This window comes from Polistes canadensis, unplaced genomic scaffold (assembly GCF_001313835.1).
Source record: "Polistes canadensis isolate GaletaPanama2010 unplaced genomic scaffold, ASM131383v1 scaffold_77, whole genome shotgun sequence".
NCBI classification, from domain to species: Eukaryota; Metazoa; Arthropoda; class Insecta; order Hymenoptera; family Vespidae; genus Polistes; species Polistes canadensis.
The window spans coordinates 127,426-150,937 of record NW_014569624.1 but is presented as its reverse complement, the minus strand read 5'-3'; the positions used below and the strand labels follow the sequence as shown (position 1 = coordinate 150,937).

Here is a 23,512-nt window from a genome sequence, read left to right as displayed (position 1 = left end):
AAAAGATTACATTTGAACACTAAATGAATTCTATATAATATTAAAATAACAAACCTATCTAATGTGGTTCATTTTTGACTTTATATATTTAGTAATAATATAAAAGAAAATAAAGTCCGATATACAATTTTTGTATCAACTGCTGTATCATTAACTCGAAGCTTTAGTTTTAGAATCTTTTATATAGTATTAATTTTGTTAAATACTGCAAATCAGACTATCATATATCAGTTATTTGTACTACTTTAAATAGTATATGTCCTAATAAACTAAAAAATCAAAAATATCATTAACATTTCGTAACTGAAGTCGTTTATTGACAATGTTTGATTGTTTTAAAAAATAATGTCACAATTGGTATATAAATGCTTAGTAAAAGTTATAAATGCTCGTGAAAGTTTTGTTATGCTTTCCAGTTCTATATACAAAAATGTGTTTAATTGCTTTCTTAAAAATATAAAAAACTAGTATAATTATTGCTTTACACATGTTTTGGTACTATAGATAGATAGAGAATAATTTAATTGCAATCATTATTTTTTTAACTTACATATTTATGCTATGAATATAAATTATATTTCTATAAAAAGTGTTTAGTCGCTTGAAAATTCAAGATTCAAATTGTTAAATACATACAAATACTGCACACTATCTACTTACATTCTTACTTTAAATATTTATAAAATATATTAATAATATATATTTATATCTATATCACTTAATTTATTTATTTATTTAACTTAAGACTTCCACAAGCACGATCTTTACGATGCAACAAGTACATGGACGTGATAATACTATATAGACTCCAAGATCATACTATGTAATGTTGTAAAAAATCACATTATTTCACATTGTCAATACGATAATTGCAAAACATATATACAATTCCAAATTCTGTATATACTATTTGTTAATATCTACCAGTCAGTTTCTACTCACAATTAATATATGTAAGTTTGTAAATGTACAACCATAAACATAAATTATAAAATACTACACCTAACGACATTTCATTATATTGATGAAATTGAGTAATGTAGATAGTACAGCAGAAAAAAGCTGTAGAGACCATATAAAATGGATGTAAAGTTAAAACTAAACATCAGCTAATATCCAAGAATACAATGGTCGTAGCTGATGATTTAATACTCTGTATTCAAGATTGCTAATGCCATCAGTATCATATCTTCTGGCAGCATTTTCTAAATTTTCAAATCTTGCACTACTAGGTGATTCTTTCTTATGACTTATCATATAATACTGTGCTATATCAGGCCCAAACCGTGTGATCTATTAAGAATATCAATGTCATTAGATTATTATCATAGAGATGCAGTAAAAATTATCTTATAGTTGCTTACTTGAAGTCCCCTTGATTGTAGACGACTATAAAAGTCATCATCTTCTCCACCCCACCCATAAAAAACATTTGAAAAGCCATTAACTATTTCAAATTGCTTGCGAGTCAATGCTATTGCCCCTCCGAATAAACCAGTATAAGGTAAGTTATACCGGAATGTATTTACACTAGAACTCATATGCCTTGGCATTTTAGTACAAGCATAAATATTGTTAGGATTCTGTGGTATTAAATCTATATCTTGAAATATAAAACAATGGAAATCATTGATTTTTGTTGCCTCTGCATATCCGACATTAAACAATTTAGCACGATTAAATTCTCTCATAGGACTTTGTTCTATCACAAATATTCTGTAATTGAGATTCTGTGCCTGTAAAAAAGGATGTATATAATTCATAAAGATGGCAAGCTGCGTTTGCCGGTTGCGATATGGTAGAATAATAGCAACGTTGAAAAGAGGATGGCAATTCAATGGTTTCCATTGTCCTCCAGGAAGGATTCCCAAACGTCGAGCCATAGCAATTGGGTCTTCTCGAGGATGTTCCTCTGGATATAGCAAATGCGAAGACCGTTCATTATTTATTGAAATAGAACAAGAGTTATCTCTTGGTGGATATGATCTTTCCATTTCATCATAAATATCTTCAGATTTTATAAATGTATAATGCGAAGCAAATCTCGCCGGATGTAAACAATAACATAAAATTACAATCGTAGTGACAGTATAAGACAGGCCACGTGCGTAATCGGAGAGAAACGCAATGAACATTTTCAAAATGTTTAAGAAAATTCTCATTTTAACCTCACTTTAATGCGTCAATCATAACACAACTTATGGTTTTCTCAAAGAACAATGTGGCTTAGACAAAATTTTAATAATGTGCATCCTCTTAGAAAAATTTTTATTTCAAACAACTTTAATTAGTAATTCTTGTAATAAGTGAAAATTAAATTATTATAAATTAGACTTGAGAGGTGCAGACGACAATTACGTTCAAAATGCGCATGCGTACAATTTAAGTTGTGTGACTGATAACACATACATATATAGTACTGATAATGTGTGATATATATAATGAAACAATAGATTCTTTTCTATATACAAATTTACTTTTTAATATAAAAAATAGTATAAAATATAAAAGAAGAATAAACAATTTAATATTTTTGTAACCATTTATTTTAAGTTAATAGATTTAATTAAATCCGTTTATTTTTCGAACAAATCTTACGATTTGTGAATGTCTAGAAATATTATATGTATCCACATAAATAAACTTTCATCTTTTAACAGTTTTTGTTTGTACGATAAGAAATCTTTACATTATATTAATATATACATTTGTCAATGAACTAATATGGCACGTGCCATTTCATTAGATTTAGATTCAATTATGGGGATATTTAAATGATGAAATACATCCAGTGTATCTCTCAGAAACTGATCCATCATCGCTTTTGTATGCTTTGGCGTTGGTGCTAATCTTAATTTTTCTTCACCTTTTGGAACCGTAGGATAATTTATAGCTTGAACATAATGTCCTTTTTCTCGTATTAACATATCAGCTATTTGACTACATAATAATGGATCACCTACCTGTAAAATAAAAATGAAATAATCTTAGAAAAACATGTGTTATAACATTACAACATATAGTAATAAAGTTACTTTTAATGGAATAATATGAGAAGGCGAAGGTTCCAATGGAAGTCCAGCAGTAGTAAGAATAGATTTCATATAGGCCACATTTTTTTGATGACTAGTTCTTAAAGACCTTCCTTCATCTGATGCCAAAATTTCAACAGATGTTAAAGCTCCATACAGAACAGTTGGTGGCAATGAAGTTGTGAAGATAAATCCTGCTGCATAGCTTCTAATCATATCGATAAGTATGGAAGAGGCAACAATGTAGCCACCCACATTACCAAAAGCTTTTCCAAGTGTACCAGATATTATATCCATTTTATCAAGAACCCAATCTCTTTCTCCAATGCCAGCACCAGAGTATCCATATAAGCCCACTGCATGAACTTCATCCACAAATGTTAAAGCACCATATTTGTGCGCGATATCACATAATTCTTCTAAAGGACATATATCACCTGTCATGGAATGTACTGTTTCAAATGCTACAATTTTTGGTATATTTCTATCAACTTTACTTAAAAGCTCTTCCAGATGTTTGACATCATTGTGTCTAAAGATATGTTTAGGTACACGACTATTACATATACCATGTATCATAGAAGCATGATTAGCAGCATCAGAAAATATATGGCAATTTGGTAAAAGCTTAGCCAATGTATACAATGTTGAATCATTGGCTACAAAACATGAAGTGAATAATAATCCAGCTTCTTTCTGATGCAAAGAAGCAAGTCTTTTCTCCAATTTCTCATGACCCATGGAATTTCCAGATATGTTACGAGTCCCACCTGCGCCTGCACCAAATTTATCCAAGGCTTCTCGAACAGATTTAATTACAGTTGGATGACGAGACATGCCTAAATAATCATTAGAGCACCACACTGTAATAGGTTTCTCGCCCCAGGAATATTCCATTGCAGCTGGAAATTGCTCAGCCAAACGATTTACTTTTTTGAAGATCCTGTACGAATGATCTTTTTTCTTTTTCATAATTTGTTCATGGAAATAATCTTGATAAGGAAAATTAGCTTCTTCTTTAGTTTTCTCTTTAGTGGTAAGATCAATAATATCTTCCTCTACTGTCAGACTAGCCTCTTTTATTGTATCTGGTTCTTTAGCAAGAAATGGACAATGATTTTCTATAGATTGAGATATCTGTGCTTCAGCCGTGTTTCCTGCCAATGTACTGGATAAGCGAGACATTACTGGGCAGTGTTGACGATAGTTCATTATTACAGATGTTCCATAGTTACGTACGTAATTGGCTGATAAGCGAGTTAAGAATGGGCAGGGCATGTTTCTCGTTTGTGCTGAAAGAAATCAATTTTTATAAAGTATAGTCAGAAAACTTAAACAATAATAAATATAAACTAAGTTAATAAAAAAATTGCTCATATGTGCATGTCAGTAAGATAATGATACAATATTATACCATCAAATATATTCATAAAATTCGATATTTCGTCTTGAAAATGCCCAAATATGTGTTCAATGGTACAATATTATATTATTAAATATGTTAATAAAATTTCGTCATTTTGAGAATATCCACATGAACAATATCGTAAATAATAAAAAATTATTTTTATAAGATGTAAGTATATATGGAAGTGACAAGAGAAAGTAATGATACAGGATATCATTTAATATAAAAAGAATAAATTCTTTTTACCTTTAGCAGTATTAGTGATATAAAGAGAACTTCTATATCGAATGCACTTTTGTATCAGCTGAAATCACAGAGAGAGAGATTCGTATGTGATAAATGTTATTCAAATATCTTGATGAATGAGGTCGTGATTCGTGGCTGATGGCCAAGCAATTCGAAAGTAAAAAGAATACGAAACACGAGATTTGACAATCACACACATGAACAGCTGGTAAGCGACTGACTCGTGCTCGTACTTTCGACAACTTAAAGTTGCTTCACTATCATGCGCAAAAACATCGACTATCACTGGGTAATTCTATCACTAATTTCTATATTTCGAAACTCTAATCCATTTGAAACTGCGTGAATTTTCTAATTGTTTTTTAATGACAAGTACTTCACTTTCATTTTTTTTCTTTTCTTTTTCCTGTGCGGTAAAAACGAATCAACAAATATAACTCATCATTACGTATGTTAAAAACAACAATAAAACAACAAGGACAAATTTAACATATTCATTAGCAGAAAATATTTAATATATATATTTATGTAAACATTTATACAAGACATTTCAAAAAACTGTAAAAATTAATTAAAAGAATACAAAATATATTAAAAATATTTAAATATAATAATAATGAGCGCTTAATAATACTTAAATATTTATATTAATCACACGACTTATCTTTTTAAATTTGGATTTCACAAAGAATCGTAATTTCTTTTATGTATTTTAAATCTAATAAGTATATTTCTTTTTTCAAATTAAAATATTTATAAATCCAGTTCCATATTTATATAATAGGAATGTACTATTTCGTTTTACAGATAATAGTTTATAAAAAAATAAAATTAAGCATTAAGGCGATATATATAATCAAACAATTAAAAATACTTACTTTTTGAGAATTGAGGAAAAGAAAGTTGCTGTTATTTACCATATTGGGTAGCAATAACAAAAATGTAATAAAAATGCGAATATTTATATAGAAATACTAAGAGTTTAGATATTTAAATGATCTATAATCTTTAAATTAAATATTTTATTATTATTTATTTCTTAATTTCTATATAAGAGAGCACGTTTACATACGACTAAGAAAATTCACGAGAACCGCGGTTTAAATGAGACGCAACCGATCTGGTAGAAATTTATGTTATGATTTTACTCTTTTATGCGAACTCATTCCGTTCGTTTAAATTAGGAATGTTACCCAATCATTGTTTGTAATGACCTCTTCGTATTGGTGGTCAACGCAATTCATTGTATTATACATACATAACTTTATTCCGTGCGTCACCGTCTTTCACGTAAATACAACAATACTTCAACAACAGAAATTAATTTTATTTGATACATACAAATTTTATGCTTTTTTTTACTTAAAAAAACAAAACAAAATCATCGTTTTAAAAATTATACAAAATTTTCAATAATTCTTATATTCAATAAGCTAAAATAGTCATAATATAGTTATTAATATCTTTGAATCTTTACAAATGGTCCTTGAATACAAATTTTCAATTGAGTTCTATTTAAGTTCATAACTATCGTGATTCCTGACACTCTTATTCATGGTCAATTATTATTATTGTATCTGTCAATTTCGTCATTTATTACGCGTTGATCAATTTAATATAAAATTCCCCTCGAACTGTAATTGAGTGTCATTTTAGTTATGAAGAAATATGTGAAATATATGAAGAAATATGTATTTTTAAGGGAAATTCTACAGAAAGTAATTCTACCTAGTTATGTAGTCTTAAATAAACTATTCTATTCTCTTTTAATTTTTAATAAGTACAACATATGTCGCATGAGAAATACTATAGATACCAATACACATTCTTATTTCTATTTAATTTGTAAACTTTATTTTCGATGCTCCAGTAACTACTGTTTTCCTTCCTACGTATTTTTATCTTTTCTTACAATTATTATATATAATTTAAAAAATTTTAAGGTGTCCAGCTTTTTTTATTAAGTAGTGAAAAAGAATACAGAAGTATATAGAAGCCAACAACAAATCTCCTTTTTTATCTATCCACTTTCCTTTAAGTTACTACCGGGAACACTAGTGGGCGATAGTAGGTACTTAACGCGATGACGATAGAATACTATCAAAAAAGAATATCGTATTCTTTTATTTATTTAATTAATTATATTTAATTTTTTTATGTATTATAAAAAATACACATATTCTATTTAATTTTTTATAACAAAAAATTTGTTTCGTGTGCTGTACGACGAATATCTTCACTTTTATGTAATTATTTTAACGCTCCTGCGCAGTGATGACTTCGAGGGTAAAGATAACGTGTAAAAAGGCGATTCACACTCGACGACGGCAAATAGCCAATGAGAACGCTTCACGCGCAAAATCCGGCAAACAACCAATGGGAGTGATTCCAACTATCGAGGTGTAGAAATAATACGTTAAACGTGGCTTTTTGTGTTCCGGCTCTTGCCCCGTACTGACGCAATCACTATCTATCTACGCATAGTTAATCTATTTTTGTTAATGTTAATAAGTATATTTTCGTATTACATCATGCCTCAGGATCCCTAACTATCCCCGCACCATCTACTGATACGGACTAGCGCTTGTTATAACATGTACCTTAATAAAATATTAAAAACCTATCTTTTAATCCATTACTGTTTATAATCTAAAATAATATTTAACTTATAGCATCTGCAGTCAATAAACATATGCAGCAGCAACTTTTACAATAATACTGGTACTACACACACCTCTTTCAGGGCTTATTTTCTTAGCTTTATTTATTTTTGACGAAATCAAACACGGTACCCGAAAAGTAGTGAATAAAAAAACATACATATATCAAAAACGCTACCATGATTAAAAATAAAATTACCAGTACAGATGAATTATGGAAGAATGCTTTYATATTACGCTTCTGAACCAGATCGAACCTTTCATTAATAATATGTTGGCCCTGAAAAGGGCCGGTGGACTGGATTTCCAGTATAAATTAAGCTCTCTCTCCTCTGATTCGTCGAGCTAATTGAATATCTTTGGGCATGATAGTGACACGTTTAGCATGAATAGCACAAAGATTAGTATCTTCGAATAAGCCGACTAAGTAAGCTTCACTAGCTTCTTGAAGCGCCATCACTGCTGAACTTTGGAAACGAAGATCGGTTTTGAAATCTTGAGCAATTTCACGAACAAGTCGTTGAAACGGCAATTTTCTGATAAGTAATTCAGTACTCTTCTGATAACGACGAATTTCACGAAGAGCAACAGTTCCAGGCCTGTAGCGATGAGGCTTCTTAACTCCACCAGTTGCAGGAGCACTCTTACGTGCTGCCTTAGTGGCCAACTGCTTACGGGGCGCCTTTCCACCAGTCGACTTACGAGCAGTCTGCTTAGTACGAGCCATAACTAGAAATGGACGATAGTAACTTCTATGACGGACACGGAAAGTATAATGCCGCTCCAGCTGGAATCGCCTCCTTTTATATACTGGGAGATCCTGTGCTGCTCGTTGATTGGACGATGACTCGATGGTGGGGGAAGCCTACTGCTGGCTGAACTTTCTGCGCGGGAAAAGTGTCGTAAGTAATGTGATTAATTCTAGATGGGATATAATATTAATCGTATATAATATAGTGTCTGTAATATATAATATATTAGCGTCAAATTGTTTAACTAAATTAAACAATAGAAAATTTGGATTTTAGCTGAAATAACTAGGCGTTTTTGGGTAAACTTATAAACGAATTACAATATTTAATTGAAATATGTAATTTTGCATTCTTTTATATTTAAACAGATCAATACAATTAATCAGGGTTTCGCTAATCATTTTACGCCTTAACAGATTTCAAAAAGTAACGTCAATACAATTAAGAAAGACGATTTAAAGTTTTCTCATTAAAAATATATATATATATATTTTTTGTATAATTAACTACGTTATACTAGTATTTATCTCAAAGTGAAATTCTTACTGCGTCGCTAGGCTCTCTGATTGGTGGGTTGCGTTTGGTGGGGGAACAAGGCTACTTACCGGGTATAAATACCACGACACGATAGATGTCTACTCAGTTTCGTATGAACCAAGCTTCGAAGAGATACTGTTAAAAATATAGTAAAACTTCTCGAATTATAAAATGACTGGTCGTGGTAAAGGTGGAAAAGGATTGGGAAAGGGAGGTGCCAAGCGTCACAGAAAGGTTCTTCGTGATAACATCCAAGGTATCACCAAACCGGCAATCCGTCGTCTTGCTCGCCGAGGCGGTGTCAAACGTATTTCTGGATTGATTTATGAAGAAACTCGTGGCGTCTTGAAGGTTTTTCTGGAAAACGTTATTCGTGACGCAGTAACGTATACCGAACACGCTAAGAGGAAAACCGTAACTGCCATGGACGTCGTTTATGCTCTGAAACGCCAAGGGCGTACTCTTTATGGGTTTGGAGGTTAAATGTTGCGGTAGATGCAAGTCATTGCCATTTTATGACAATGTTAAAACGGCCCTTCTCAGGGCCACTATATTTTTCTTACTGAATTGGAATATCTCCGAACATCTTTTATGATAAGAAGGGGAAATACATTTAAAATTTTCTAAAATATTGTCATGTTCCTAAAAATATTGTCATTTTTTTTTTTTCATAAAAAATTGGTATGAAATTTTCATAAAAAATTAGTATGAAATCTTCAGAAATGTTCACTACATGTTTAAAATATATTCAAACACCTTTTCTTCATCTTATATCTTACAAACGTTTTTTGCTATACTTTGCATTTCGAGTGCCATTAGAAGTATAGTCAAGCGGTGAATTTTGACTAACTGGGTAAATGCTCTATTACCTTTCGACCTTTCTATTGAATTTTGATTGAGGTAGATGTTTTAGAATTATTGTAAACGATTTAAACAAAATGAGTTTTATAGTTACAAATTAATTTAATTACTTACGTTAGTGAAGGTCAGAATTGTGGTGTTGCTGTTAACTCTGTTCAGTTTAGTTTAGGAGCTTATTCTATACGGAATTATTTTAAAAACGAATAGATTTAAATACTAATTCATATCCTAAAGAAAATTAAAATGATCTCAGACAAACATACCTGCGGAAACGAAAATTTTGTGGAAATCAGTACTCCACAAACGAAAATGAAACTGAATAACCGAGTTATAAGTACGAGAAAACTTTCCAGTCTAATAGTGAATATGATATGTATGTATGAATAGTTAACTAATAAGATATTATGTGTGTATACTTGTAAGATAAAATAGTAATGAGATGATGTTGACACTAATGATCTAAGGAGTTCGTTTACGAGGCGGCGGCGGCCTATATGCTGGGCTATCGTAAAGTATGTATTGTCCTTGAATTTGATTGTTGTCATGTAATGAGTAGATTGTGAACTGAAAGGCCAATAATTTGCTCGCAATACCAGTACGCACGACTCCACGAACTAAGAGTGAAGATGACGAGTTCTCGGCGGTGATTTGCAGATAAGTGAAAGTAATTTACATCGTACAGAGAAGCCCACGAAAATACTCATGGTGACGGCACTCACGAACTAATAGTGGAAATGGCAAGTGATCGGTGCTAATGTACGGATGAGCGTAATAATTGTAAAACGAGATTAATCGTTGAGTAAATGTATCAAAAAATAAATTAGAATGTAAATGAATCAGAAGGGATGATCTAACGGCCACGCGATTCGTACTTAGTCTTTTTTAATTATTGAGATTACTCGATATTGATTGGCTCATCGATTTTCCGCACTAGGTGATTGGACGAGTTTGGAACATGTATCTATACGGTGGTGCCGCGAAACGAGACGAGACAAAGACACGAGTTACTCAAAGAACACGCAATTACGCCGTGAGCGCGGAAGAGTATCACGGAAACCGATGGAGAATGAGCGCAAATTTTAAACAAATACAAATACAATAGAATCATATCACCAGATTCTAATTCAGATATTAATAAATATATTATTAACCCTTTGCACTCGAAGTTCTGTTTTTTTTTTTTTTTCATTTATATTACTAGCAAAAATCATATTCACATATTATATAAGTAAATGATATATTTATATAAAAGATAAGTCATAGTTGGTACGTTGTAGATTAAATTGAATTTGCTTCAGTTTTTCTTCTTTTTTTGTTTTTTTTTTTGTTTTTATTGTCTCCATAGCGGAACCCTCGAGTGTAAAGGGTTAATAATAGTGCATTGTAACGTAGATACTCTTCACTATATCTTAAAAGAATTGTCTACTGAGGCAGAAAATGAAGTTAATGGTGACGAAGAAAACATAATTTAGTTTACATTTATTGTTAGTAATGTGGAATGATTTTAACAGTCGACACACATACACACAGAAATCATTTTATTTATTAATAATTAAAAATAGAATTACAAACACAATAAATAACAAAAATTAATTTTTGTACATGTCTGGAACGATATATTTTTCAGAATGATATTCCTCGTACAGAAAAATAAAACATAAACAAATAACAAATAAAATAAATAACATAAATTAATCTTTTAGCGTGCCTAAGACGATACACTTTTTAAGATGATATTCGTCGTACAAACATACAAAACATAAATTTTTTGACATACTCTACATTTCATGAATGCAGGCTTCCTACATGTACACGCGGATTTCAAATCTTCTACAGAGAAGCAGATTTGGTTCAAATTTAAGAAACCTGGTCTTTCTTCATGCAATTTTGACGCAACTGATTATACAATATCAAATGAATTTTTATTGAATCTTCACGGGACGCAATTTGGCGCCCATTTTCGATCAAGAAAGAGCAGTTTGTTTAAGTTAATGAATGCCATAATGTTCAATATATTATTGTTATGCTTATTAACAATGTGCTCAGTGACTCGAATAAACTGCAGTATGATGGAATGGTTGCTTCTAAATCTGAATTGTTTGTCAGTATTTTATTCGCATACATGTGTTTGCATATTTTCTGAAATATGATTTTTCCAGAACTTTGCTCATGATGCAAAGTACACTTATTGGTCGATTATTTGAGGAATCGGATCTTGTTTACCTTGGCTTGGGAATTGATATAATAAAAGAAACTTTTTAGGAGAAAAGGAAATAAGTCATGTTGAGACAGAAGCGTAGGATGTAATGAAGTTGGACAAAGAGTTTTTTCGGAAAAATGTTAGAACTATAGAGCAATAATTTTGTTAGAACTAGGGTGGTATTCACTGTTTTTTAAGGATTTTATAATTTTAAGGATAGTATGAAGGGATAAGTTTAGAAAAGGAAGTATAAGACTCATATCCACAGGTTATCTCGTGGATGTCGAATATATACGTTGCTCGACACGAAAGGGTTAAGAGCACTGAAAGGTAAACTTTTGTGTAAGAGAACCGCATGTTGTATGTTTACATAACTTTAAATGAATGAAAGATTGTCGGTAGATAATGATTGTCGCGCTACAAAAAATGAAAACGATATCCGAAAGGTGGTCCTTATACATTTTAAACAGGAATTTTTCCTAGGTTCATACAAAAATTAAACTACTCATTTCCTTACTTAAATATAGCACCAACATAGTCTTCGCTGATCAGAAAAAAAATTAATGTCCTCGTGGAAATGTTCGAGCAATTCCACATTGGTACAATGGACTTCCATTTCTCTTGAGAAACTGAAGCACATTAAGCAGCTGAAATATTATTGACTTCCACTCTCTCTTTCCCACTTCATCCACTGTAGTAATTCTTACCGCGTCGCTAGGCTCTCTGATTGGTGGGTTGCGTTTGGTGGGGGAACAAGTCTACTTACCGGGTATAAATACCACGCCACGACAGAGGTCCACACAGTTTCGACTGAGCTAAGCTCCGAAGAGGTTCTATTAAGTATATAGCAAAGTTTTCTTAAACTTTAAAAATGACTGGTCGTGGTAAAGGTGGAAAAGGATTGGGAAAAGGAGGTGCCAAGCGTCACAGGAAGGTTCTTCGTGATAACATCCAAGGTATTACCAAACCGGCGATCCGTCGTCTTGCTCGCCGAGGCGGTGTCAAACGTATTTCTGGATTGATTTATGAAGAAACTCGTGGCGTCTTGAAAGTTTTTCTGGAAAACGTTATTCGTGACGCAGTCACGTATACCGAACACGCTAAGAGGAAAACCGTAACTGCTATGGATGTCGTTTATGCTCTGAAACGCCAAGGACGTACTCTTTATGGGTTTGGAGGTTAAACGTTGCAGTAAATGAGAATCGTTGCCATCTTTTGACAATGATAAAACCGGCCCTTTTTAGGGCCACTATATTTTTCTTACTGAACTGGAATAACTCTAAACATGTTTTGTTATAAATAAATTTTCAGATTAATATTTAAACAAAGTTGATTCTTAATTATCACATTTTTTTTATACTTATCGATCAGACTATCAATCGATAAAACTATAAAATCTTAGTTTGGCCACGTGGTTCAGCTCAGAATAACAGAAAAAATGCGAGTAATTGTATAGATAGATATGTTTCATTTAATTTCATTGTTATTTAGATTATAAACAGTAGTAGAAAAAGAAAGATAGATTCAGAATTATTATTATTACAATTTTGTTATGTTTCAAGCGTGAATATATATAATTACAGTTATTTTTATTTAAAGTGAAAATTTCTATATTTGCATTATATGATATATATATAAAAGTAACTAAATTTTTCTTTGTTGTACGTAACAACTAGGAAATTATGTATGATATATATTATCGAACAAATAATTCGTTGGGTAAATGTATCGAAAATAATTTGATGAATGCGCAAAACTTTTTTATTCCATGCAAACCAATCCCAAGTAATCGCATAGAAATTACAATTCTACGGTTTATTTCATAGCCTTTTTCAATAAATGAACCACTAGGTATCTCAGTCTATACACATTTTTCACAGAACACTTCTATTTTGAATTCCAAACCGCGATTACCACTTTCCGTAAATTTCACTTGCGATTTGTACACTTTACAAACGACAACGTTTAAAATAGCTGAAAAAACTCCAATAAAGTTTATAATACGATAATTAAAACCTGGATTCACTTCAATATCGTACGTTTTTGCGGATGTACTAGTATTCAATTCACTTGGTGCCTCTAACTAGTGTCGATTCAATGGTCTTCCAGATATTTTCAGTCTTTTGCTATATGTATGTAATGTATCTTTTTTGCACCTTTTTGACCATAATACACTTTGTCACTAATTATAAAAACGAATCAATATCACTCACAAAACAGAAAAAGAGTTGAAACAATATCGATAAAAAAAATATTCCTCAAAGAGCATCCTTCTCGAATGTGTTTTACTGTACGAAACTGACTGAAACTGACCTTTCTAAAGATGAAACAAACAATAGTTTAAACATGTGGCAAATAACTTCAAAAACATTGTCTCCTAAAATACCGATTATAAGAGGCTCGCTGTCTACCTGGCAGCCTTATACTATCTTTCAAAAACAAGTACTTACCATTAGAAATATTTTCCGGCTATAATCTTTTGGAATATCACTTTTGAGGTCCTAAGGGACCATTTAAAATAATAAAAAATATTCGATTTTTGGAAAATGGCCCTAACTCATTAAAAAAATAAATTGATTGGACGACCAGATAAGAAAAGTTCGACAGAGAATAATAAAAATACAATAATTTGTAGTTAAGATCATGGGTGTATATCTCCAGTGCGGACCATGAAGAGAGTCTTACCTAGTATAGCGCACAGTTTTGTGATCAGAAAGACATAGCAACAAATCTACCTCCGCATTTCTTCCTTTATTTTCCGCACATCAGTTATTAAAGCAGTTTATGAAATATATCAAACGAAAGCCAAGTTTATAAATTTTCATGTTTTTCATTCTTTTTAAATATATAAGTTATGTACTTTCATCTATATACTCATATTTAGAAGTGTACTTTCTATTGCAAATTGTTTAATAGCAAATAAAGTCCTTATATTGTGTATTTGTTATAATAATTACATAAGAATTAGTTTTCTTTAGTTTATTTTAGTTAATCTTTTGAAATAAATCTGCTTATTATTATAAATTATTTTGGAATAAATTGTTGAATCTATATAAATTCAATGAATGTTCTAGACACTCATACAGTTGTTTCATATTTTTTACTGTATATTAACAATTTAGCAGTTAAATAAATATATGTGATAAAAAATATTAATAATTTTCTCTAGAGTAATATTAAAAATACATAATATGTATATATAAATAACCCAAGCATTAGCTATAAAAATAAACGAACAATATAAAAGTAGATATTATTTTATATTGTTATTTATAAATATATCTATATTTTAATACTTATTTATATACTTAATTTTATATACTTATAATAATTTTTATTTAAAAATTTTTGTTTTTCACCACTGCAGTATTTACAGTTAATATTTCATCTAGTATTGATCATATTACTTACGACACTTTTCCCGCGCAGAAAGTTCAGCCAGCAGTAGGCTTCCCCCACCATCGAGTCATCGTCCAATCAACGAGCAGCACAGGATCTCCCAGTATATAAAAGGAGGCGATTCCAGCTGGAGCGGCATTATACTTTCCGTGTCCGTCATAGAAGTTACTATCGTCCATTTCTAGTTATGGCTCGTACTAAGCAGACTGCTCGTAAGTCGACTGGTGGAAAGGCGCCCCGTAAGCAGTTGGCCACTAAGGCAGCACGTAAGAGTGCTCCTGCAACTGGTGGAGTTAAGAAGCCTCATCGCTACAGGCCTGGAACTGTTGCTCTTCGTGAAATTCGTCGTTATCAGAAGAGTACTGAATTACTTATCAGAAAATTGCCGTTTCAACGACTTGTTCGTGAAATTGCTCAAGATTTCAAAACCGATCTTCGTTTCCAAAGTTCAGCAGTGATGGCGCTTCAAGAAGCTAGTGAAGCTTACTTAGTCGGCTTATTCGAAGATACTAATCTTTGTGCTATTCATGCTAAACGTGTCACTATCATGCCCAAAGATATTCAATTAGCTCGACGAATCAGAGGAGAGAGAGCTTAATTTATACTGGAAATCCAGTCCACCGGCCCTTTTCAGGGCCAACATATTATTAATGAAAGGTTCGATCTGGTTCAGAAGCGTAATATAAAAGCATTCTTCCATAATTCATCTGTACTGGTAATTTTATTTTTAATCATGGTAGCGTTTTTGATATATGTATGTTTTTTTATTCACTACTTTTCGGGTACCGTTTGAATTCGTTCACTTTCATATTATAAATTTTTCTACTCCTAGTTAGATTACATTGATTAAGCTAAAAACTAAACGTATATTTAAGTAATTCTACAATAATTTCGTACTTGAATACTTTTATAATTTTATTTATTAAATGCCTTCTGATTCAAAAACTTGTTAGTTTTAAAATATATTATAACATTAATTTTTTTCGCTTAATAGAAAACATGAAGATTACAATTAATAGGTGATTTCATAGTGGCAGATTAGTAATGAAGGTTTTATTTGATTTTTAGTCTTAGCATTTACTTTAATGGCTCCACTCTGAAAATCATTCGTAATAAAACTAGTTTTATAAATATTTCATGTCATTAATTATTTATTGTAAGTTCTACTTGTTATAACTTTTTTACTTAAATTTTGATTGCTTATTTGAATTCGAAAAAAATTTAAGACATTAACCTAAAAAACTGAATGTGACTCTTATATAAGGTAATAAACAATAGAGATTAGGGGTACTACACTCCCTTTGACACCTTATGCAACTGTTGTTTGAAGTATTTTTCGTATAATACATAACCTGAGAGTTATTTGAGTTTATGTTGGCAGACTAATCATATAAACATTTGAGTTTTTATTTAACATGATACTGATTAATCTGGTATATACATTAATTCTAAGTTTCTAATAACGTCGTACGAATAAGTCGCGTTATAGCAAGGTTGACTATAAAAAAAAAAATCTTTGAGATGTTATAAGAATTTGTATTGCAAGAACTTGCAAATTATGAAAATTAATCGTAGAAACGATTTCCTTAAATCATATTTAACACACTAAGCGCTACGCCAATTTATTAAACACACTAACTTTAAATTTTCTGCTTACGCTGTGCCAATCCTTAAAACCTTAAAAATATTAGCTTTTACAACAATAATTAAATTAAACTTTCTATAGAGTATTCGAGAAAAATTAATATATTTCATTATAACTCTAGAACTACAACCAAGCCAATCCAAATGACTGGTTTCACAATTTTATTCTAAAGTTTCCACCTCATGTAACAATGTTTTTTAAATTACAAATTACAAATCTTATAATGATGTGATGTCTTTTTCCAGCCGTATCTGAAAGTGTGATAATATGAATTTTATTTTTGTTTAACTAATATTGAATCGAAGTAAATTTTTGTTTTTGATACTTATACTAAAACCAGTCATTTTGACTAGTACTTTTTAAAGTGGAAAAGTAACCTATAATCTGTTTACAAAACCGGAAATCGTTGATTAGATATATTTTATAATTGATTTATTAGATTTTTGTTAAAAAATTTTATTACGAGCCACATTGAAGCTGGCGACACAACATTGATATACAAGAAAACGTAGCCATGGTGTAAGTCATTGATCCCGTTTCACGTAATCATTCCGTATATCATAGTTGTTGGAATAGGATTTCTTTTCATATAACGATATATATTTTTCAAGCCTTAATAATGCCAAAACGATTGAAAACCTTTAATTTAGAGCAAAAAATGAACAATATACCAATGGAATATTCGGATATTGAATTGTATAAATTACGAAATATTGGCTGGCATTTAGTGTTCATACGAAATGTACTTTAAAATGAGTTTCCTTATCTAAGAAAAGATAAAACACGAATTACATCACAAAACCTCTAATGTAAGTGGATTTGTTGTATTCATCAAACTTATCGAACTGTATTCTATAAAAGGAACATTTGTAATAACTGTTAATTCTATAAAACTTATAAATAACATCTAAATTGCTGTGACAAAAAACCACACTGATTGATATTATGTGCGGCAACAAAGAAGAATTATCAACAATTTGTAAAATAAAAATATCATAGCACGTTTTTCTTTCATCATTGCTTTATAGATAAAATGAAATTAAAAAAAGTTTTCATACCGAGTTCAAAATATAAATCCGTCAAAACTGAAAAAAATGAAAACAGCTTACCCCTAATATAACGGTAGAAATTTATAATAAAACTAAATTTATTGTAGACATCGCAGATCAAATGGCAAAGAAATATAGCGTTAGGTCTAGATCAAGAATCTTCTTGATATTTACTAATCTATTACTTGAACATTATTTATTCAATAAATAAATTTATTTGTAACAATCCAATAGGTTTATTAGCTTATGATATGCTGAATCTTTAGTTAATTCAACGTATTAAAATTTTTGGTGGCCCTAAAAAGGGCCGGGGTTAAAAGGTTGATTGATATCAATTACTTTGAGCTCGTATATTTAGTCACAGCTTTAGTACCTTCACTAACAGCGTGTTTAGCGAGCTCACCAGGTAGTAACAAACGCACCGCAGTTTGAATTTCCCGAGAAGTGATTGTTGAACGTTTGTTGTAGTGAGCCAATCTTGAAGCTTCCGCTGCAATGCGTTCGAAAACGTCGTTGACGAAACTATTCATGATACTCATAGCTTTACTAGAAATTCCAGTATCCGGATGTACTTGTTTGAGCACTTTGTAAATATAGATAGCGTAGCTTTCCTTCCTCTTACGCTTCTTCTTCTTATCAGTTTTACTGATATTTTTCTGAGCTTTACCAGCCTTTTTCACAGCTTTTCCACTAGCTTTAGGAGGCATGATGAGATTATTAGTTTTTTCGTTCGTAATCGAAACTTCTAATACCTTGCCGTACTTCACACTGAATGGTGAGGGCTACAGTGCGTTCTTTATATATAGTAAGAAGAGACTGACACTGCACCAATCAGATGCCAGTGGGGGCAACGCTCGAACGTTATTGGTCGAGCGAATGCTACGTGCCGCAGTATATAAACGAAACAAGCTCTTGAAACTCTCATTCAACTGGTGATCGTTGTACGGTGAGGATAGCTTATAACGATTTGAACTTTTATAACGCAGCAGTATGTCTGGACGGGCTAGTAGTAGTAAATCGAAAGGGAAGGCCTCTTCGAAATCACGATCTCACCGAGCTGGTTTACAATTCCCGGTAGGTCGTATCCATCGGCTATTAAGAAAAGGTCATTATGCTGAACGTGTAGGTGCTGGAGCACCCGTATACCTAGCTGCAGTGTTGGAATATCTTGCCGCTGAAGTGTTAGAACTGACTGGAAATGCAGCGCGTGATAATAAAAAAACCAGAATAGTACCGAGACATGTTCAACTTGCCATACGTCATGACGAAGAATTAAATAAAATATTATCTGGTGTAACTATCGCCCAAGGTGGTGTATTGCCTAACATCCAAAGTATTTTATTACCCAAGAAATCTGAAAAGAAAGCTTAATTTATTATGCGATTTTTCACGGCCCTTGTTAGGGCCCCAAAATTTTATTACGAAGGACTATAATCGTCACATTTTTCTAATTTATCAAGTATTTTTTAAGTAATACTTTTGACGCGTTTGGTAAAAAATGATGAAAGTGAATTTTTACGATGCACGTGCGTGCAAATGATATGAAAAAATTAACATCATGAAGTTAGTCGACAAACTGAAGTTTAGGTGGACTGTTATCTATATTCAAAACATTTATTCTGGTATTTCTATATACACAACACGTGTTTTATATCGAAACAAATAAAAATTATGTATGTGTTTTGAAGTTATTTTATTATTACATACGGTGGTGATAAATATTAATTAACTGTTAGTATCTTCAAAATCATTGATTGTTTGTAAATATTAGTAATAAAAGTATTTTTTGAGATTAACTGAGATAGGTATTATTATTTGTTTGCATTATTTATAAAATTTTTTCTGCAATAATTCTTATTAAACTATATAATCTCTTGCAGCATTTTGACCAGTGTCAGTAATTTTTGTTTTAGTTTTCGAGATTCCTAAAATTAATGCAGATTGTGCACCACAATTTGTATAGCGTTCAACGTGTTATTTAATAATAATTTTTAAAGTATAGAATATTGAATACCAGCAGTGACGATAATGTTTAATCGTACTGATTCTCGTTATAAACTGTCTTGTGAACAATTTGAAATCGGAGCTCTGAGTATTTATTGTCTGTAATTTTCGTTGAGGTTTTGTTTCTTTTTTGTTAATTATATAAGTAATTTATTTTTCTTTTTTTAATTTTACTTTTATTAAATCACTAAATAGGAAATAAAAAAAGCATCTCACAAATAATAAAATTCTGAGATAAACTTACCTGATATAGGGCTCATATAGATATACATTTTCTTCTAATATTTTACAGGTAATATTGTATGTTAAGGACAAATCAGAGAGATTAACATAATCGATTGTTGTTTATCTTTTTTTTTTCTTTTCCTTGTTATCGATAGTGACCCGCATAATTTGAAACGAGCATTTACGTCGAACTTTGAATATGTCTATTTTTATTTGTAAATTTACATATTAATATCTAAAAACTTACAACAAACAGGAATGTGTCTTTAGGTTTATGTGTTCTTTGTTTTTCTTTTTTTATACATATTTGTGAGTGGCTGACCAGAGAAATTGATCACGTGAATATATCTTAATTTACAGCCAATAGTATCATTTCATTACTCTTACATCTTGTTCAATATCGAGCAAAAGTGTTTTACAAACTTATCTTATTTAAACTTAATTTAATGGTCTTCCTTTGGAAAGTTTCATTTTATTTCTAATAACAAATTATTCTTGTAGGATTGTATATTCATATTAAGTAAAAACAAGTTAACGTAAGAATATAGGCAAAGGTCAGCCAGTCGTGAAAAATTCAAGTCATCTTAAACTTATATATATATTAAGTATTATATATATATATTTATTACATGGATGACGCTCCCACCGTTAGTATCACCCAAAAGTGTTTAATATCTTTTTAACAAAAGAAGATTGGAAAATACGCAGAGTACGCGAATTTTCTTTTTATTCTTACTGCAAGATATTTGTTATTTATTTTTTTTTTTCGTTTTTGTTATATTTCTTTGTTTTTCTTTTAAATTTTTCTCTTTGCTTTGGAGTAATACTCTAGAGTAGAAAAGGTGAAGAGTGAGGTGAAATGAAATTTTAAAGAACTCGTATTACTTGTCTCCTTCATTATTTGTATCATTTTGTCTTTTTCGCTTTTATTTTAATTGTCACGATAGTTATTCGTGATCGGTGTGTTGTAAGATATTTTTTAGAATGTGATTAAAATAAAAAGAATATTATTCAATACAAAATTTCTCGAACTACGTTAATAATTGCAGAACATTATAGAATAAAAAGTTTGTTATAAATTTATAATTTAAGGATATGATTATATACTTAATTATATTATTTGACATTGTTATTTTAAAGGGTATCTCGAAAATTGCTTTATCGCAAAAAAGAAAAAAACAAAACAAAAATCAATATTGATTTTTTAATAGAAATCTTATCTTTTGTTTTTTATTTTAAGATATGAATCTCCAGAGTGTTATCAAACAAGTATGAGTCCACGATGTCTGTACTCTAAATACTTACCAATCAAAATTGATAATTTTTCAGTTCGGTAAAACGACTTTCGGGACACTTTATGGTTATAGCTATAAAAATTGTATAATGACACCTGAGGCAAAACATACAATTTGCGTTTCAGTCAACCTGTTGAATATGTCAATAAGAGAACGCGATAAAAGCTAGTTCTCATAAATTTCTTCTCTTTATTTTTGTTTTCCTTCTTACACACGTATTAACGTTGAAATGATTCAATTCTAATCAGGAAAGAGGAAACAAGTACCGAGAACTCTCGATTTCGCTTCTTTAGAAAGGCGCGTACGAACGAGGAACAAGGTTTACGAACGCTCTAGCAGAGCGTTGTTAACGATATTTAAAATTTACAAAAATTATATTACAGACGGCGATGTATGTACTTTTTCTTCTCTTGTTTGAGTGACGGCCCATGAACGATTCAAACAAATTTTCGGATTTTTTGTAAGAGGCTTGCGTTCCATACTTTTTATTCTACTATTTTACTATAAAAAATTTACGACGATTAGATTTTTAAGAAAGATTCAAAATCGTTCTTGGTATGTCATTAAATAAGAGAAATGATCGCCGAAAATACGAAAGGATTCTTCGATCGAGATGATCCCCGTATTTTAAATGATTTCGTATGTATATTTATATATGAGCATATATATATATATATATCTATATATGTATATCATATATATTATATATTATATATATATCTATATATTTATCACGTATTATATATACAATATACAGGGTTTTTTATTTTAGAAAGACATGGTCAAAAATCTCCGTTTTTATTGGTTTTATAAACAAATAATTCCAGAAAAAGTTGTTACGTTTGAGAGTAAGTATGAAATATGTGTATTCAGCTATAGTCAGTGTAAAAAGTATTCATACCGCAGTCAATTTGAACAAAAACTTTGAAGAACTTTAATATAAATAAATTATTATTTTTTAATAACAACTAGAGTCTCTTCTTAGAGATTTCTAAGAATATGTATATGTACTTTTTGTGAACATCTTTTTGTAATAAACGAAGTTCTTTAAAGTTTTTGTTTCAATTAACTGCTGTACGAATACTTATTGCACTTACTAGATATATTTTGTAGAGGATACTGTTGTCATTCGATACGTTCATTCAAAAAACTAATAGAATCGGAGATATTTGGTCATATAATTTAACATAATACCCTGTATATATATTATATGAATATATCTACATATATAATATATATGAAACGTATAATTTTGACTATACATTCACACGTTATTTTTACCACCATTCGCTAAACTTAAAATCTCAGCTTTTTAAAGACATATTTTTAAATATCTAACATTCATTTTTTAAAAACATTTCTGTATACATCTATTAAATATCTCAACAAATTCATGGTGATTCTCTCGTATTTCTCGTCGTCTTTGTTTTCTATTTTATATATATGAATATTTGTATATTTATATATACTTATACTTTTTTTCGACGTTTCTTTACGAAGTTTATCTCTTTGCATTTGAAAAATTCATTCTCTCATTTTTTTGTTGAAAGAATTCTGTTCATTTTTCTCGCTAGATTTGCATTTTCTGTTGGCTGGTTAATTTTAATGTTGTTAAAAAAAAAAAGAAAAGAAAAAGAACATTTAAAAGACGCTTCAAACAATGTTGAAAAAATGATAAGATTATTCGTGATATAATACGGATAGTACAAGTATGATTTTTATTAATTTTTATTTATTATCTTTGTTTTTTGCTTTTCAAGATATATTCATTTGTTCGTACTTTCACAAAGAACGATTCTGATATCTTCGAGTCGCAAGCAAGGGTTGAAATATTCGTGAATCCTTTCCAATTTCTTATTATCAGACTCTCTCTTTCTAATTTCTAATTTCTATCGTAGAAAGATTCAGTTGAATATTTTTCACCGTTTGGGTATGCACGGTATATACATTTATCTTTTCTTCATCATTAATGAGAGAAATGTAATATTAATCGAGTGTATTTTAGGGAGCATCTCATTTCTAATTTCCTTTTATTCGAAGTAAATTAGAGAGACTCGCAACGTGATGATTAATCACTGATGAAATTATTTTAGCAGTATCCACGTCAACGTTTAATGTAGATTATTATGGTAAATAATCAATTGTGATGTCACAACACGGGTTGATTTTTTTTACTGACCACCACCTAATATATTTTAT

The 23,512-nt window shown here is 30.5% G+C and overlaps 8 protein-coding genes across 9 annotated transcripts; 4 read left to right on the top strand and 4 right to left on the bottom strand.

The window, feature by feature from the left end:
* Nucleotides 1-162: 162 nt before the first annotated feature.
* Nucleotides 163-2,412, bottom strand: LOC106786585 (beta-1,4-N-acetylgalactosaminyltransferase bre-4-like). 2 transcript variants are annotated; one of them, XM_014748141.1, is made up of 3 exons: nt 1,815-2,411; nt 1,365-1,736; nt 163-1,293 (listed from the first exon to the last, which is right to left on the bottom strand). In XM_014748141.1, exons 1-3 carry the CDS (start codon nt 2,160-2,162, stop codon nt 1,099-1,101), a joined length of 915 nt encoding a protein of 304 aa, XP_014603627.1. In that variant the 5' UTR covers nt 2,163-2,411; the 3' UTR covers nt 163-1,098. The 2 variants fall into 2 exon arrangements, with proteins under 2 accessions (XP_014603627.1, XP_014603626.1); XM_014748140.1 differs by having other exon boundaries at nt 1,365-2,412.
* Nucleotides 2,413-2,528: 116 nt separating this feature from the next.
* LOC106786584 (5-aminolevulinate synthase, erythroid-specific, mitochondrial) lies at nt 2,529-5,841 on the bottom strand. Its single transcript, XM_014748139.1, has 4 exons — nt 5,565-5,841; nt 4,687-4,744; nt 3,036-4,324; nt 2,529-2,963 (listed from the first exon to the last, which is right to left on the bottom strand). The coding sequence occupies exons 1-4, from the start codon at nt 5,604-5,606 to the stop codon at nt 2,712-2,714; spliced, it is 1,641 nt and encodes a 546-aa protein (XP_014603625.1). The 5' UTR covers nt 5,607-5,841; the 3' UTR covers nt 2,529-2,711.
* Nucleotides 5,842-7,622: 1,781 nt separating this feature from the next.
* Nucleotides 7,623-10,306, bottom strand: LOC106786591 (histone H3). Its single transcript, XM_014748147.1, has 3 exons — nt 9,760-10,306; nt 9,611-9,674; nt 7,623-8,230 (listed from the first exon to the last, which is right to left on the bottom strand). Exon 3 carries the CDS (start codon nt 8,071-8,073, stop codon nt 7,663-7,665), a length of 411 nt encoding a protein of 136 aa, XP_014603633.1. The 5' UTR covers nt 8,074-8,230; nt 9,611-9,674; nt 9,760-10,306; the 3' UTR covers nt 7,623-7,662.
* On the top strand, nt 8,746-9,183 carry LOC106786594 (histone H4). Its single transcript, XM_014748150.1, has one exon. It carries the CDS (start codon nt 8,807-8,809, stop codon nt 9,116-9,118), a length of 312 nt encoding a protein of 103 aa, XP_014603636.1. The 5' UTR covers nt 8,746-8,806; the 3' UTR covers nt 9,119-9,183.
* A 2,196-nt stretch (nt 10,307-12,502) lies between the features above and the next one.
* On the top strand, nt 12,503-12,939 carry LOC106786593 (histone H4). Its single transcript, XM_014748149.1, has one exon. The coding sequence runs from the start codon at nt 12,568-12,570 to the stop codon at nt 12,877-12,879; it is 312 nt and encodes a 103-aa protein (XP_014603635.1). The 5' UTR covers nt 12,503-12,567; the 3' UTR covers nt 12,880-12,939.
* A 2,296-nt stretch (nt 12,940-15,235) lies between these two features.
* Nucleotides 15,236-15,731, top strand: LOC106786592 (histone H3). The gene has a single exon (XM_014748148.1). The coding sequence runs from the start codon at nt 15,283-15,285 to the stop codon at nt 15,691-15,693; it is 411 nt and encodes a 136-aa protein (XP_014603634.1). The 5' UTR covers nt 15,236-15,282; the 3' UTR covers nt 15,694-15,731.
* Nucleotides 15,732-17,950: 2,219 nt separating this feature from the next.
* LOC106786555 (histone H2B-like) lies at nt 17,951-18,542 on the bottom strand. The gene has a single exon (XM_014748062.1). The coding sequence runs from the start codon at nt 18,494-18,496 to the stop codon at nt 18,125-18,127; it is 372 nt and encodes a 123-aa protein (XP_014603548.1). The 5' UTR covers nt 18,497-18,542; the 3' UTR covers nt 17,951-18,124.
* A 101-nt stretch (nt 18,543-18,643) lies between these two features.
* On the top strand, nt 18,644-19,585 carry LOC106786573 (histone H2A-like). Its single transcript, XM_014748105.1, has one exon. It carries the CDS (start codon nt 18,780-18,782, stop codon nt 19,158-19,160), a length of 381 nt encoding a protein of 126 aa, XP_014603591.1. The 5' UTR covers nt 18,644-18,779; the 3' UTR covers nt 19,161-19,585.
* The last annotated feature ends 3,927 nt before the right edge of the window (nt 19,586-23,512 follow it).